This window comes from Notamacropus eugenii, chromosome 2, assembly GCF_028372415.1.
Source record: "Notamacropus eugenii isolate mMacEug1 chromosome 2, mMacEug1.pri_v2, whole genome shotgun sequence".
In the NCBI taxonomy this organism is placed as follows: domain Eukaryota; kingdom Metazoa; phylum Chordata; class Mammalia; order Diprotodontia; family Macropodidae; genus Notamacropus; species Notamacropus eugenii.
This window is the reverse complement of record NC_092873.1, coordinates 295679504-295696949: the sequence shown is the minus strand read 5'-3', so window position 1 is coordinate 295696949 and position 17446 is coordinate 295679504. Positions and strand designations below refer to the sequence as shown.

General features: G+C 37.8%; 1 protein-coding gene across 3 annotated transcripts in view; it reads right to left on the bottom strand.

Moving 5' to 3' along the window:
- The window catches only part of MAB21L3 (mab-21 like 3), a 40809-nt gene that overhangs the window by 5857 nt on the left and 17506 nt on the right, over positions 1-17446 (bottom strand). For all 3 annotated transcript variants that reach the window (XM_072644455.1, XM_072644457.1, XM_072644456.1), the window contains exons 3-4: positions 16741-16881; positions 7922-8213 (exon numbers count right to left, since the gene is read on the bottom strand). In XM_072644455.1, coding sequence (XP_072500556.1) covers positions 7922-8213; positions 16741-16881 — 433 coding nt within the window. The remainder of the gene's footprint in view (positions 1-7921; positions 8214-16740; positions 16882-17446) is intronic.

The window sequence follows — 17446 nt, the reverse complement described above, 5'->3', positions numbered from 1 at the left end:
TGTTGAAATGTTTAAGTTTATTTTTAAAAAAGGAAAAAAAATGAAAAAGAGAGAACTGGAAGTATCCTTGAAGGTTCAACTTGTATCTTAACAGAAATTTCCCCTATCAATGGTCATCCTGCCTTTGCCTAAAGATATCAAGTGAGGGGAAACTCATTGTATCACCCTTCATCTGCAGGCTTACTCTGCTCTCGTTATTAGGAATTTTCCCTTACATTGAACTTGAAATCTGTCTCCTATCAATTCCACTCCTCATTCCTTGCTCTTCCTTCTGAGGACAAGCATATTCTAGATGGTACAGTGTATAGAGTACTGAACTTGGAGTCAGGAAGACTCCAGTTTGAATCTTACCTCAGACATTTAGGACTTGTTTGACCTTGGACAAATCAGTTAATCCTTTTGTACCTCAGTTTCCTCATCTGTAAAATGAGGGTAACAGCATCTACCTCCAAGGGTCGTAGTGAGGATTGAATGAAATAACTTATGTAAAGTATTTTGCAAACCTTAAAGCATTAAAAAAACCAAAACCATGATAACTAGGTAGTAAGTAACAACTTGAGAGTCTACCACTGCCAGACTCATTGACGCCATACTTCCACATGGCAACCCTTAGGGCCCTAAGGTCAATGGAGACAACAGTAACAAGATGAGATAAAACAGCATGTAAATTTGTCCTTCTTTGGAGGTAGGATGGAGGATTGATGGTCATCTTTCCCTTCCTCCCCAGAGAGGTCATAGGACATTGGAAGGACCAAAAATTCAGAGCAGAACCAGTTCTCTAGTTCTTTCACCCTCCTGATTGCTGGGATTTAGTGCTGTATTCCAAACCATACTAGGATTTTATAAAATAATTATTACAACATGTAGTATCCATGTAGTATCTCTATCACATTTACAGCCATTGCCTTATATATCCTGATTATAGCCATGTGAAACACACATGGGTCATGGTGGAAGGAAAAGAAGAATGACTAGAGATATTACTGCCTCATTTTCCAGGAAAGGAAACAATTGTTCCAGGAATAATCATTATTAAATTGAGATGTAGAAGTGACTCTAAGGCCCTAATTAATTATTCAATTAATTAATTGTTTAAATCCCCTAATTTTATAAAAGAGCAAATCAAAGGTGTGAGAGAGCTTGTCCAAGATCACAAAGCTATGAAGTGATAGAGCTAAGATTCATATAGAGCTCATTTGACTTCAAATCTTTCCACCCCTCCCAACTCTCCATCTGCCACCCTTGCACACGCTATTTCTGGAACATTCCTCTCTTACTTCTGCCTTTTGGAATCCGTAGTTTCCTTCGATGCTCAAGCATCACCTCACACACAAAGCTTTTCATTTTTTAGTAAAAGATATTGATTTAGTAGAAGAACTTTCGACAATATAAATCAAAGAAGTTTATAGAATCAGTTCATTTCTTCTTCAATTAGAGCACTGTTAGAAAGCGTTTCAAAAAATAAAATTATTTTTACAATTATCTTTTTTTAAAGACTACATTTTAAAATTATTTTCTTCAGGTATCACTTCTTCCAGGATAACAATAATAATTATTATATATATGTATAATATAATATATATTTTATATATAATTCATTAATGTGTTAGGCAATACACTAATTACTTGGCAATTATTATTTCATTTGATCCTCACAACATCTATGCAAGGCAGGTGCTATCATTAGCTCCATTTTACAGATGAGGAAATCGAGGCAAACAGAGGTTAAAGGACTTGCCTAGGATCACATAGTAAGTGTCTGTGACCTGATTTTAACTCAGGTATTTCTGACTCCAACCCCTAGCTGCCATGAAGTCTTCCTTAGTCATCTTAGCTACAAGGAATAACATGAAGCCTTTCTTAATCATCCCCACCTACTAGCATCTTGCTCTTCCATATAGCTCTGTATAACATTTTTGTATACTTCTTTATGTACATGTTGTCTCTCCTGATAGACTATAAACCCCTTTAGGATTAGAGATATTGTTTTTGTGTTTATATCCCCAGCAACCAGCCCAGTGACTAGCATGTCAAGTCAACTGTACTCTGCTTTGGTGATACAAAGAAAGACAAAACAAAACAAAAAAGGAAACAAATAAAAACTCCCCATCAAAAACAAGACAAAACAAAGAAAAAAACCAATGCCCGCTTTCAAGAAACTCTAATGAGGGACACAGCATGCTCACAGCTATGTACAAACAAGCAATAAATTGGAGATAATTAACAAAGAGAAGGAACTAATGTTAAAGAGGATCAGGAGAGGCTTCTTGAAGATGAGGAGATTTTTAATTGAAACTTGAGGGAAGCCAGGAAGTGTGGATGAGGTAGAACACTCCAGGTGGGGAGCCTGTAAAAATTCATGGAGGCAGGAGATTCACTGCCTTGTGAGAGGAACAAGTAGGCCAGCGTCACTAGATAACAAAAGTCAGAGCACGGGGAAGAGTAAGGTCTGAGAAGACTGGAAAGGTAGGAAGACTGCAGGTCATGGAGGGCTTAAAAAGCCAAAGAGGAGATTATATTTGATCTTGGAGGTACTAGGGATTCTCTGGAGTTAATTGAATGAGAGTGGAGCGGAGTGGAGAGGCAGGTTGACTTTTGCTTTAGGAAAAGCAACTTGACAGCTGAGTGGAATTACAGGTGCTTAATAAATGTTTGTGTGTTGATGGATTTTCACTAAACCACAATAAATGATTCTGATAAATGAGATGACCCCAAACTCCTAAATCCTACTTTGTTTTCTTCTATTTTTAAAGACATTTACACACTTTTTTTTCACATTAAGATTACATTTTCTTGAATTAGTGTCTATCACTGTGCGTCACCTTCCTTGGAAAAGTCAAAATGATAAATTTGACAAATATTAACATAACATTCATGTAATATGATCATACCTAAGTACATGAGAAAGGTTGGCTGACTGACTCAGTCCATAATTTAGGTAGTTGTCTGGGAAGCCCTGAATGAACCTTATCTTGTCCTGATGAGGGGAGGATCACTATTTTTTAATTTTTTTTATTTGTCACATGTTCTTTATTGCAGTGTGACTTGGGAGCACTCAGGGAGACATACCAGCATCTGGCCATTTCACAAAGACTAGGGGATTGTTATTGATTTTTTAAGGGGTGGAGGGTTGGGGGAATAGTTCCCATTTTGGAACCTTGTAACCTTGATCATCTCTCTGTCAAATCCAAGTCCTCAAATTGACTTTCATTTAATCATGATCTGCTGGCTTTGTTTCATCTCCCCGACAAACCCCAAACCAATTCCATTCAAAAGCAAACACTGATTAAATGCCTTCTCGATGTCAGGCATTGTTAGACCCTGGATATACAAAGTCCAAAAGTCCAGTTCTAGAAGAGCTTACATTTCTGTTGGGACAGCGGAGTGTGCACTTTGTAAACAGCTGAAGTATAATGCAAAGTAATTGAAGGAAGAGAGCACTAGCACCTGGTGGGATCAGGGAAGGCTCCACAAAGGAATTGTCCCCTTGTAAAAGGTGTCAAATGAGAATAAACTTAGAACAAAGACAAAAGTTTTGAAAGGAAGAAATGAGGAGGGAACATGGAATCATAGGTCTAAAGCTAGAATAGATATCAGAGACTACATGATTGTATTTATACAACTGGTACTTAGAAAGGTTGTAACTGTGAATTTGGTAAATTCATCTTATTTTGCCCATTGGCTTCATTGTACAGATGGGGAAGCTGAGGCTTAGGAAGGTAATATGGCTTGCCCAAAGTCACAAAGTAGAAAGAATAAAAGGTAATATTTGAACCCAGAGTCCTCTGAATCCTGAACCAATGCTTTTCTCATTGTAAGGGAGCTCACTACAGAAATAGGAAACCACCTATATAAATACAGGGGGGTGGGGAGGGCATGAAGAATGGGATGTTAAAATGGGGAAAGAGCTAATAGCCCAGTTTGGCTGTAACAGAGAGAGTTGGTAAATGGTAGTAGTATGAAGTAAAGTTGGGAAGCTGGGTAGGAACCAGATTGGAATAGGTCTCAAGCAATATGTTAAAGAGTCTTTATTATATCTTGGAAATAATGGTAAACAAAATTTCTTGAGCAAGGCACTGACAAGAGAGACATATTTCAGGAAGATTACTTTGGATTAGAAAGTAAGAAACTGGAAGAAGGGAGACCATTGAGGAAACTATTATAATAGTTTAAATAGAGGGAGGGGACATTTCTTAACTATTATGGTGGAATGTGAGTGGAGAAAAGGTAACAGACCCAAGAGACTTATGGAAGTAAAATACACATGACCAGTTTGGGTAATTCATTGGATATTGTGAGAGAGAGGAAAGAGTCAAGGATTACTACTACATTATGAACCTGGGTGACTAAAAGAACTATGGTGTCCATAATAGAAAAACAAGCATTCTTAGCTCCTTCAATAGTTCTTCATAGTACATGGTTTTGGATTTAGGATGTTGAGTAGGGAATACGATGAGTTCTTTTGGACATGCTGATTTTGCAATGTTCATTAGGCAGTTTATAGTCCAAGACTGTAGTTCAATAGAGAGAGCTAGACATAGAAACTTGGAGTCATCTGCATTGAGGATTATCAAATCCAGTGCAGATAATAACATTAAGAAAAGGAGTGGAGAGAGGGAAGAGTATTGACCTCAGGACACAGCACTTAGGGATATTCACACTAAGGGATATTCACACTAAGGGAAAGTAGACAACTATCTTGAACACTTGACCCACCAGGCATAATTTTTTTTTTTTACAAGCTATATCTATATAGAATGTTTTCTAAGAAGGGTCCAAAACAATAATAAGTAATCTCACTTCTCACATTTTAAAATTCTACTACCAACACACATTTTAAAATTTCTTTAAAACTTACAAAGTGCTTTTTTCACAGTAAACCTGTAAGGTAGGTTTTTCAAATATTATCACCCTCAGTTTCCAAACAAAGACATGGAGATGTAGAGATATGAAATGCTTTGTGGATCAAGTGGCTAGCAAGAATTAGAATTCAGATCTGAGTCAGGCCTTCTGAGTCCAAATCTTGGGCTTTTTTCGCCAAGGTAAGCTAATTAATCAACTCCTTTCTGAAGGCTTATTCTATGAATGGTCACTTCTCTACTTGGTGAGTTCCACCTAAACAGGATAAAGTCAAGCTCTAGTGTAGATAATAAGACTTTTGTTCTTTGCTAAAAAGTGGTAAACTACTGGGTTGGAAGAATGACTTGGAAGTGAGATAATACAACATTCATGAGGCCTTCCTTTGAAGGTCTGATATTTCTGTGGGAGGGCAGCTAGGTAGCACTGTGAATAGAATGATGGATTTGAAGCCAGGAAGGCACAACTTCCTGAGTTCAACTCTGGTTTCAGACTCTTACTATTTATGTGCCCCTGGGCAAGTCACTTCACCCTGTTTGCCTCAGTTTCCTCATCTGTAAAATGAGCTGGAGGAGGAAATGAGAAAACCACTCCGGTATCTTTGCAAAAAGAAAAAAAAACCAAATAGGGTCACAGAAAGATTCACACAACTGAAAAACAATATTTCTGTGGGAATCTGAATGTTTGAGGCTTTGTGAGCTTACTTCAGTTTTCTTTAATGAAGCAAATAATTTTTGAGGACTGAGTTTTCATGAACCAAAAAGTCAGAGTACTAGCGACTTGTCTCTTCACATTAGACTCCTGGTCACAGCACCTTAGATTTGGAAGGGAACTTGGAGATCCAACCTCTGCTTGAATACTTCTGGTGATGGGGGACTTCCTGCATTCCACTGCAGTTCTCCAATTATTAGGGAGTTCTTCCTTATAACAAACCTAAATCTACCTTCTTGTAACTTCTACCCATTGATCCTACTTCTGTACTCTGAAGTCCTGAAAAATATGCCTAATCTGTCTTATGCATTAAGCAGTTGTTCCATTTCTCCTTCCTTACCCCCAATTTCAGGTCATCTTTTCTCCAGGCTAAACATCCTTAACTTCTTCACCAGCTCTCACAGGACATGGTTTTGGTTTATTCTAATTTGCTACAGCTCTTCTTGAAATGTGGTTCCCCAGTCCAATCTATTCACTTACCAATCTCTGAAAGGTTTATCTTTTAATAAATTAGTCCTTATCTTTCTTTCAGTAGGCTAAGAGACCAAGACCTCCAAAAGACAATGTATACCTATGGTGTAAGAGGGATTTTGTAAAGAGAAAACATTTCTTTATCAATCCAGGCAGTAAAAAAGACATTCTTTATCCTTATCACACAATTAACTTGGTATGAATGACATACTATACTAAATTATTGAATGATACCATCAAATAATTTTGATTCCTTTTAAAAACCTAGGCAGAGATTTGCTATTTTATTATATGTACATCATACACACACACACACACACACATACACACACACACACAAATATATACAGCTGTATAAATTAAGCTTCCGAATTTTTATTATCATCCATGATGCACTGTAGAATAATAGAAAGGGCACCAGATTTGGAGTTAGGAGAGTGTGTGATCCAATTAAAAACTGTAACTTTATCTGGACCTTGGTTTTCTCATCTGTAAAGTAAGTTTAATGCTCTAAGTCCCTGGGGAAACTCATCTATTCATCTGTGGAATCTTTGAAACTCCCACCCTGGGTTTCAGAGACTAAATGGGGAAAAAAATCCCATTTAACGCATTATATCTAGCTGGACCAAACCACATTTCTTCTTCATATATCATCCAGTCATGTCTACCTAGAGCAGGGGTGGGGAACCTGTGGCCTCAGGGTGCCATGTGATCCTCTAGGTCCTTCAAATGTAAAGCTTGGATTCAGTCAAATGGCTTCATTTGAGGACCTAGAGGGTCACATGTGGCCTAGAGGCCTCAGGTTCCCCACCCTTGACCTAGATCATCCTCCATATGCCTCCACTCATGCATACCCCTTTTCCACTCACTTCCTATCTCTTGCTTTGGGCACAGTAATAAGACTTTTGTGCTCCCAAGAAAAGACTGGTCAATTGACTACCTTTTGGATCAACTTTCCAGACAAAGATTCCCTTCTCTAGATACTATTTCTCTATTTGTGATGATTTACATTATTAAAATATAAGTTCCATGTGTGCAGAGACTGTCTTTCTCTTTTCATTTATATTTTTAGCACACTCAGCACAGTGAATCGCACAAAGCAAATGCTTAATAAATATTTTTTATTTCCTTCCTTCCTTCCTTCCTTCCTTCCTTCCTTCCTTCCTTCCTTCCTTCCTTCCTTCCTTCCTTCCTTCCTTCCTTCCTTCCTTCTTTCCTCCCTCCCTCTTTTCCTTCCCTCCCTTCTAGCTCAAACATACCATGTTTCTAAATAGTCTTACATAGACTATGTCCTGTTTAGGGAGAAAGTTGAACTATTTTGCAGATGATTAAATTTAAGGACTGAAATTGTGGCTCTCTGTAGCTGATAAAGTCTATCTTTTACAAGCAAGAGAACTTAGTAAAATGAACACTCAATTAAGAGGCAGAGAGGACCTAGATTCCAGTCATGGCTCCATTACTGCTTGTTTGAGCTTGGACACAAATAGCTAACCTTTTTTACACATTACTGTAAACAAAGTGCTTTATATTTATTATCTTATTCAAGCTTTATAACAATCCTGTGAGATTCTTCCTATTATTTTTTCCATTCTATAGATGGGGAAACTGGCCGAGAGGAATTAAGTGACTTACCTAGGGTCACTCAGCTCCTCAGAGTAAGAGGAAAGATTTAAATCCAGTCTTCCTGACTCAAAAAGTCTGTCTCTCTCTGCCCACTATGCTTCATTGATCCCCTCTTGTTAATTAAGCCTCTCAATCTCAGTTTTCTCATCCATAAAACGAATGGATTGCACTAGATGACCTCTAAGGTTATCTGAAGCTCAAAAGTCTCTAATTCCTCAATCAAATTCAATGAATTTCTTTTGTATGCTTCTAGACTTACTAGAGAGGTTGCAGGACTTAACTGATTCTTCCACCAGCTTCTGGAACACTTCCACCACCTTAGCTGGCATGATGTCCCCATCCATTGTCACGTCTGTTTCATGCCACTGTCGCAGAGTCTTCAAAAACTGATTGATCTCCAGCCATTGGTACATTTCTTCAGGATCCCGAATAGGAGAGAACTGCTTAGAGCCACTCGCGGAGTAATACCTCCATCGTCGGCTCTGGCTCTTTCTATACCCAAGGAGCCCTTTGATGGGGACTGTGATGACAAATAGGGTGGGTGCCAAAACCTGGGCAAAGTCAGAGAAAAAAGGAAGAGACGCAACAAGAGAGAGGGAATTTAAGTAATAATAATAATAATAGCTAGCATTTGTATAGTGCTTTGTGCTTGACAAATATTATATTATTATATCCTCCCAAACCCTCTGGGAGGGAGGGAACTGTATTATTATCCCCACTTTACAGATGTAGAAACCAAATCAGATGGATCGAATGACTTGCCAAGGGTCACATCGTCAGTATGCGAATGCAAGTGTTCCTGACTCCAGGTCCAGTTGTTTGTCCACTTTGCTGATTAATGTCCTTAATTATGTATTGTATATGTGGCATCCCCCAATAGATAGTAAGCTCCTTGAAGGTAGGGATAGTTTCAGTACTGTGTTCGTAACTCTAGTGCTTGGCACAATGCAGAGCAAAAGGCAGGTGCTTAATAAGAAATGTTTGTTGAATTTAGTTCAACTGAATTCAATGGCCTGGGATGGAAAAGAACGTTTCTAGTAAACAAACAGCAAAAAGGAGGCAAATAATATCTTGGTTAAACCAGTCAAATTTAGAATAAATTTGGTTGTGCCTTTCAATGCTGATTCATGATTTTTCCCTTTGGTCTCTCATAGCAGTGTTTGTATGTCTCCAATGCATGTACTGCATTTTTTTGAATTATGGTCTCTTAGATTATATCTTGAAGGCAGTGTTGGGTCATTTATCTTTGCACTGTTCTCAAGACCTAGCATGATGCTCTGAGAAATAAATGTTGATTTGAGGTGGTATGTGTTAGGAAGAATGGAATGAAAGTTTTGAGAAAAGAGTGGCTAACAATGAGAATGGAGGATGTCTTCCTCTCTCATCCCTTCCTTTTGTCACAGGGTTTCATGGTTAGACCTGTAGTGGAACACCACTTAACTGAGTCAAAGATTTTTACCATAATAGCCACAGGGTACATATTTTAGTTAAATGTGTTATAAGAAACATAACATTGAGCTAAAATATAAACAATGTAACCTAATTACTTTAATATTAATTCATTTCAATGCGTAATATTTCCTAAAAGAGGAAATATGACATAGTAGACAGATGGTCAGATTAAGAGTCAGAAAGACCTGGGTTCAGGTCTTATGTGCATCTCTGCATTCTAGCTGTTTGACCAAGGGAATGTCATTAAAATTTTTAGTGCCCCAAGCATTTCTATAAGTCTTAAAAAGGTAGTTTCTAGGACACTGGACTTGGGAGTCAGAAAGACATCGGTTCAAATACTACCTCAAATACTGAATAGCTATCTAATTCTGGGTACACCATTGTGCTTCAGTTTTTTAATCTGTAAAAAGAAAGGACTGACCTAAGGAAGTCATTGATAAGAAGAAAGTTTCCATCAACACTACAATATTTAATGTAGAATTTTTTGTGGTAATAAAGAGTTTGAAACAAAGTAGATGCCCATCAATTGGGGAGTGGCTAGACTAATTGTGGTACATGAATGAAATATTACTGTGCTAAAAGAAATGATATGTGTGATTAATACAAAGAAGTACAGACAGAGCTATATGAACTGATTTAGAGTGAAGTACGCAGAACCAAGAAACAATAGACACACTAAGTACAATGATGTCAATGGAAAGAATAGCACATCAAAAGTAAAAGGAATAAAGTTATAAAGATCAAACATGACTTGAATGAGAGGACACCCCCATCCAACTTGCTGCTTTGTGGAGGTGGGAGGTCCATAAGTGTTACGAATGCACACAGTTTTGGACTACTTCACTGTACTGATCAGCGGTGTTGTCTTTTTTTCCTCTCTAAAAACTACAGTTTGTTAAATGGGATGGCTCTCTAGGAGGAGGAGGGGGAATACTACTTCAGATGACTATGGTGATATAAGAAACAGAAGAAATCCATAAAAACTTATTTTTAAAAGGGGGTTGGACTCTGACTTCTAGGTCTAAATTTGAGTTCCTATTATCCTTTAATTGGTACAACAGTTGCTTCTCTACATTGAGAGGGGAGTGTCCTCATGAGGAGCTGCATCAATTGTAAAACAAAGTGTCTTAACACTTCTTCAGTCCCTCCCTCTAAATCTGAATGGATTCTATGCTTATTCATTCTCCTTTATTTTTCCTCATTTGATTGACATTATCATATTCTCATCTTCGGTTTCTACCTTTTCCCCATTATTTCATAAAGCTCTTTGGCATGTTTCTCTGAATTGATCATAGTTGCCCATGATGCTATCAAAAACAATCAAAAAGCTACCTTCAAAGTTTTTTCATAGCAACATTGCATGCAATTTGGGAAAAAGGAAGCTATTTGAATATCCATCAAAAAATAAAATGTGGTTTTAAGAAATCTTCACTTACATCCTGGGTCAATAGACAACAGGGCCCAGAGAGGTAAAAATCCAGAAAGCAGTGTGAGAGTTTAATGGAGACCATCAAAACAAGTCATACCATGAGCACTTTGGCCATCCTCCTCATCCTTCTCACCCCTAAGCTTGTACTCTGCCCCTGGGACCCCGTCCCATGATGGGAAGTCCAGTATGAGTGAAAATGAGAATTCATGGCCAAGGCGTATGCCACCAAGAAAATAGTCCAACATATGCTACATAAGGAATCTCCATTATAATACACTCAACAAGTCAACATTCAGTGTCTGATTAAAGACCTCCAGTGAGGAAGAAATCTACCACCTCCCAAGGCAGCCTCTTATGGTTCTGGCAAGTGACAAAGTGAGCCAGAATAGGGCTCTCCATATAAATAACAGATCTTTTGCTGTGAGAACAGAAAGGAACTATACTTAAGGAATATGTAGTCTGAACATATGTAGGATTTAGTGTTTGAAAAAGGGTAGGAGTGGAGTAATCATGGAAAAAAGTTATTAGAATATCAACCTCCTTTTTATCTACTATGATAATCAGGTCAGCTCTTTTTCTTTTTTTTGAGGTAATGAGGGTTAAATGACTTACTCAAGGTCATATAGCCAGTAAGTGTGTGAGGTCAGATTTGAACTCAGGTCCATCCTCTTGTCTCTAGGGCAGTTGCTCTATCCACTGTGACATCTACTTGTCCCCTAGTTTTTTCTCCTAAGATAGCACTGATTCTGGGACTCATATAGGTGCTTGATCCTCAGAGGAATAGAGGGAAAATGGAAAGCTAGTCCTTGAAACAATGAGTTTTGTATTTGTGAGGTTATTCTGAATTTAATGAGAAAAATGTCTACCAACCAAATCTACCAATCTTCCCAAGCACAGTATTTGAGCAGTCAGAATGGTAGATTGATGGTCTAAGTAAAAGAAAAAGTTGATGGACAGAATAATGTGTGACCAAAGGGAACATGAACTTGGACTCTATAATACTGAAGTCCTCACCACAATTCATTCTGTGCTTTTGTAATACAATGGGGCCCTAAAGGATCTACCCTTTGTGTAAAGAGAAAATTCCTGTGAAGAGGATTTGGTTATCTTTTCCTCCCATTCTAAACTCTATACCCTTTCTTTTCAAGGGAGGTGCTTGTTTAGAAAATGACAAATTTCATAGCAGCAGACCATACTTTTCTTAAAGAACAATGGATTGATGTTAGGATAGATTGATACGAAATTCAAATGTGTGCTCTGGAGCAAGATGATCTTATTGTTAAAAAAACTAAAACAGAAATGTCACAATCACAATACTATTTCATTTAGCTTTGAATGAGAAATCAAGAGGGCCTTTCTCTTTGCATATTGTAATGCTTAGAGCATAGACATTCAAGAAATACTTGAATTGATTGAAATCTGCGATGAAATAAGATAATATTGTATAGCCTATTACCATTAATTTCAAAATCATTTTTTGTAGCAAGGGGCTAGGATAGGGTCTAGGCTGGTTATTATACTGATGTAAGGAACTCTTAGGTAAGGAAACTCTTTCTACCAATGTAGGTCAGTTCTTTCTCTGCAATTTATAATCTTAGAGTTTCCTAGAGCTCTGAGAAGTTAAGCATCTTGTCCAGGGTTGAACCCAGGTCTTCCTGTCTCTGATGCTAGCTCTCTATCCATCATATCACAATGCCTCTCAGATTTATGGTATAACTTAAATGAAAAAAAAAAATTAAATTGTAGATGCTGAGGAAGAGTAGATTCCAAATAGGAAAGTCCCATGAAAAGAAATTTTGTGGATCACTGATCTAGACAAATGTCACTTCATCTAGCCCCTGCCATGATGGGAAATTCAACATGGAAGAACATGAGACATCATGGGCAAGGTGTATGCTTCCAAGAAGATAGTGTTATATCTCTGAGATGGGAGCAGGCCCATGATGAAATACAACTGTACTGAGATTTAAAGAAAGGAAATTGAGTTTATAAGTCTGCTGACTGTATCTCTAGCTTCTTAGCCCAATTACATTGATTTTCAAGGTCTTTGAAGGACTTATCTTCTACCAGTAGAAATTTTTGTATAGTTTTTACTAAGCATATGCTTCCAAAGATGAAGATGACTCCCCTCTTCATGAAAAGTATGGTCCTTATCATCATGAAATCATTTTTCATGATCTGGCCAAGCCAGAATGCTGAGAACAGCGAAACTTGATACCAGAGTGACTACAAACTCAATGGGTGAACTATTAACGTACACCTACTTCCCTCTCTGTGTCTGGGTTCTGCCTTTTGCCTTGGGCTTAACTACCTTCAGAAGATTTAGAGGTTTGCGTATTAATTCAGAAGAGCTCATAAGTTTTCATTTCATATTGTATGCTTCAAGTATCTTTTCTTCTTTTTCTCTTTTCTTTTCTTAATGATCAAACCCTGAAACTGTTGATATTCCCAGCCCTCAGGAATATCACCAAGGAGAAACCCAGTCCCTGACCACACACAAAAAAGGCTCTGATGAAGTAGGAGACTCTCTCAGCCTGCAGAGTTCCATCTCTGATGAGGGCCCAGGCCTGCCCTCATGTGAAGGGCTCTGTAGAGATGAGACTCTCTCTCTCTACTAAATTCCACTTGGCTTGGGCCCACACAGAACAAAACAAAATGAGATTCACCTCAAAAGTTATCCAGCAGAAATGAAAATAGAAATAAATGGAATCAGGAATAAAGGTTTTTGCTCACATTCTACTTTTAGGACTCCTAGGTTTTTCCATCCACTCTGTTGCTACACTTTCTAATATGAATTGCTTCCTCCAATTAGCTTGAGAGCTCTTAAATTGCTTTGTAAAATTGTATCCACAGTGCTCAGTCAAGAGTGGGAGCTTACCAAATGTTTTTTCATGCATCCATCCATCCATCTATCCATCCATCCATCCATCCAAACATCTGTCCATTTGTTCATGGCCTAACCCTCCAAAAATGTAATCCTTGAAGGCAGGGTTCTTCTCTGGATTTTGGATTAAATGGTCTCTAACATTTTTTTTCAACTCTCAGTCCTATGATATTTTTTTTATGCTGATCTTATAAAATATTACAATATAAGGTATAGAAAGAACACTGGACTTGAGATCAAAAGAGCTGACTTCAAATCCTACTGCTTCCACCTACTTGTAAGTCCCTTTTCCTTATCTGTAAAATGGGGGGAACTAGATGACTGCTCAGGACGCTTTCAATTCTAAACCCATAATTTCTGGCATTCCATCCAGGTGAGGTAGATGGCTTAGAAAAATAAGACTATTTTAATAAAACTAAATGAAATAATATTTTATCCACTGTCTTCTGCAGTGACAGAATAGTACTTACATTCTTTTCCTTGATCTTACTTGGTTTGCATAAATTTTCTCAAGGCTGGAAGTCGGGTTTTTAATTGAATCCAGTGGTTCTGCACCTCACTACCTATGTGACCTAAGTAAGTCATTTTTCCTTTCTCTAGATTTCAGTTTCCTCATCTATAAATTGGGATAATCATACTCAATAGCACCTGCTTCAAGGTTGGTGGATTAAATGAGATAAGGGAAATAAAATGCTTTGCAATTGCATTCTCCATACAAAAGTAAATTATTATATTATGTTATTTATAATATTATATTATGTATAATAATTATATATTTATAATAGACTTATGTTTATATATTGCATTAAAACATTATTATTATTATCAAACTAGCACAGAAAGACTCCTTTCTGATTATTCTTTCTGATTGTCCAAATCCTGTCTATCTTTTCAGGGCCAGGTCAAGCTCTATGTTCCACATAGGGTCTTTGCTGACTGCCCTAACTCCCAGTATTTTTATTTTCTCTGGACTAACATAACATATGGCGGTGCTTAATCAAATACCATTTTGTTTTGCTATTTAACTTTCATTCACATGCATATATCTTACTTCAGCTCTAGGACATTAGGGAAGGTCTGCATCTTACAGATATATCTTCCATATAGCACATGGTGGGTATTCAATACTTTATTTTAATAAAGCCAGGGTAGAGAAGTTAAGGAAGACAGATTTTTATGGCCCAATCCACTCCAAACTCTCTGCTAAAATAGCCAAAATCAATTAATCAGCAATCATTTATTAAGTTCCTACCTATGTGACAGGCACTGGGGATGTAAAACCCCAAACAAAACCATGCCTGCCAGGGAGGAGCTTTTACTGTAGCTAGAGAGATGACATGTACACATATAGGTATATATACATCACATACAAGGAAATTTAGGGAAGGGAATTTCACTAGCTAGGGGGATCAGAGAAAGACTCACTTAGAAGATGCTATTTGAGCTGAGCCTTGAAGGACACTAGAGATTCTGAAAAGATAGTGAGGAAGGAGTACATTCCAGACATGGAGGATGCCCAAGGAATAGCAAAGAGGATGTTATTACTGGATCCCAGAATATGTGAAGGGGAAATAATGTGTATTAAGGCTGGAAAGGTAGGTTGGGACCAGATTGTAAAGGGTCTCACATGTCAATTAAAGGAGTTTATATTTGATCCAAGAAGCAATAGGAAGTTGCTGAACTCATTAAATACAAGTATATTGAAATCTGCCTATCAAAATCCTTCAAGGCCACAAAAAGGTCCCACTTTCTTTATGCATACCTAAATCTCAAAGGCCAATGAGTGAAACCAATACCTCACCTTTATCCCAAGTTTTCCACGAAGAATTCTATGAAGGGGGAATCCATTATCCTCCAATACTACTCCTTCCCCTATTGGAAAGCTCTGATCATTAGAAAGGGTTTCCTTACAGAAAGCCAAAATTTGATTCTTTGCAACTTGTACTCACCTTTCCAAGGTCTGCTCATTCAAAGTACATTATAAGTCTAACCCTGTTTTCCTACGATAGTCCTTTGAATACTTGAAGACAGTTGTCCTGTTTTTGTCACTCTGCCCCCTATCTTGGCTAAGCACAACTAATGCTTTTCATTGACTATCATGTGAAATCTTCCCCTTCTCTCTCAGCTAACATTATTTCTCCAGCTCATTTTACAAGACAAGGAAATCAAGGCAAACAGGCTTCAGTGACTTGCCTAGGGTAACATAGCTAGTAAGTGTCTGAAACCTGATTTGAACTCAGGAAAGATGAGTCTTCCTAATTCCAGGCCCAGCATGCTATCCAAGACACCTAGCTACCCAAAAATAATTGAATTAAGGCAAACAGAAATTAAATGACTTGCCCAGGGTCACACAGTTAGTGAGTGTCTGAGGCCAGATCTGAACTCAGGTCTTCCTGATTCCAAATCCAGTGCTCTATCCACCAAGCCACCTAGCTTCAGGACAGACTGAAAAAATAATCACGAGAGATAAAAACCAATAGAATTGAGGAGCATTGGAAAAGATTTCCTTTCTAAGATGGGATTTTAGATGGGATTTGTAGGAAGCCAGGGAAGATAGGAGACAGAGATCGAGGAGGAGAACATTCCAAGCATGAGGGATAGTCAAGAGCAAACATTGGTAGGTGACAGTGGGAATGTCTAATTCAGAGAATGGTGGAAAGGCCAGAGCACCGGATCAAAGAATCTATGGCTGGAGTAAAGTGTAAGAAGACTGGAAAGATGTGGGGAGGGGATCAGGTTAGGAAGGACTTTGATCACCAAAGAGAGGATTTTCTATTTGATCCTGGAGGTGACAGAGAGCCACTAGATTAGAAAGGGACCTCCAAGATCCTCTAGTCCAGTTGTGCCCAACTCAAATAGAAATGGATCCTTGTAAGTCACATACTGACATAGACAACCACAAACTAATATCATCTATGTTGTATTTTTATTTGTTTTGTTAAAAATTTCCCAATTACATCATATGGTTATGTTTGGGAGTTTCTCTAGTCACACCCTGGCCTGGGAATTGATACCCCTGCAATGTAGTACAGTGATTCTTTCTACCAAATGCTCCTAAAGTTATCATCTAGAATCTGCAGGAACTCCTCCAGGGACACAGATCTAAGGAACTTTCCAAAGCAACACCTTCTCCTGTTAGAGAGCTCTGATTCTCAGGATGTTTTTTTTTCTCTTATGTTAAGCTAAAGTTTATTTCCCTGAAATTTTTACCCGTTTGTCCTTGTTCTGCTCTTTGGGGTCAAGCAAAATTATTTAAATTACTATAGAGTTTCTGAAGTAGACATTAAATCTAAAAAGAGCCATCATCTCTTACCCTTAAGTTTTCATTATGATAGACTGATTTAGAAACAGCTTGGAATCTAATGTCTTTGTAGCTGATTTCTTTCGTCAATTGATGGATGATTTCCTGCACTTCTTCCACAATCTTCGAGAGTAGACGTTGTCTTGGATCCACCTGTGTTGGAGAGAGAGGAAAAAACTCTCTTTGATTGCTTAAGATCAGCTCTCCCATCATTTCAAAATTTCTAATCTGAATTTTTCCACAGGGGAAAAATATTGTTCATAAACTCTTGCCCTTAGGTTCTCAGGAGAGCAAATCATTAACTCTGGCTCACCATTGTAACCCTATTGTAAATAATGAGAGTTATATTATAATACTTTATATTATATATTGATATTATGATAGTAATAACCAGTTAACTCATTTGATTTTCACAATAACCCTGTGTGGAAAATGCTATTATTATCCCTATTTTCAGGTGAGAAAATTGAGGTATGGATGAAGGAACTTAGTGATTTTTTCAGGGTCACTCAGCTAGTATCCAAGGTAAAACTTGAATTTAGGTCTTCCTGCCTCTATGCCCTGTACTTTATCTATGACATCACCTAGCAGCTTAAATAGTTTCCAAATGCTTCAGTTTCTGTGGGGCCCACATATTTTGTTTATAGTAGAAAGTCTATGAATTGCTGAAATTATTTATGTTCATGAAGATAAGGGAATCCCAGAGATCAAAGTCCAT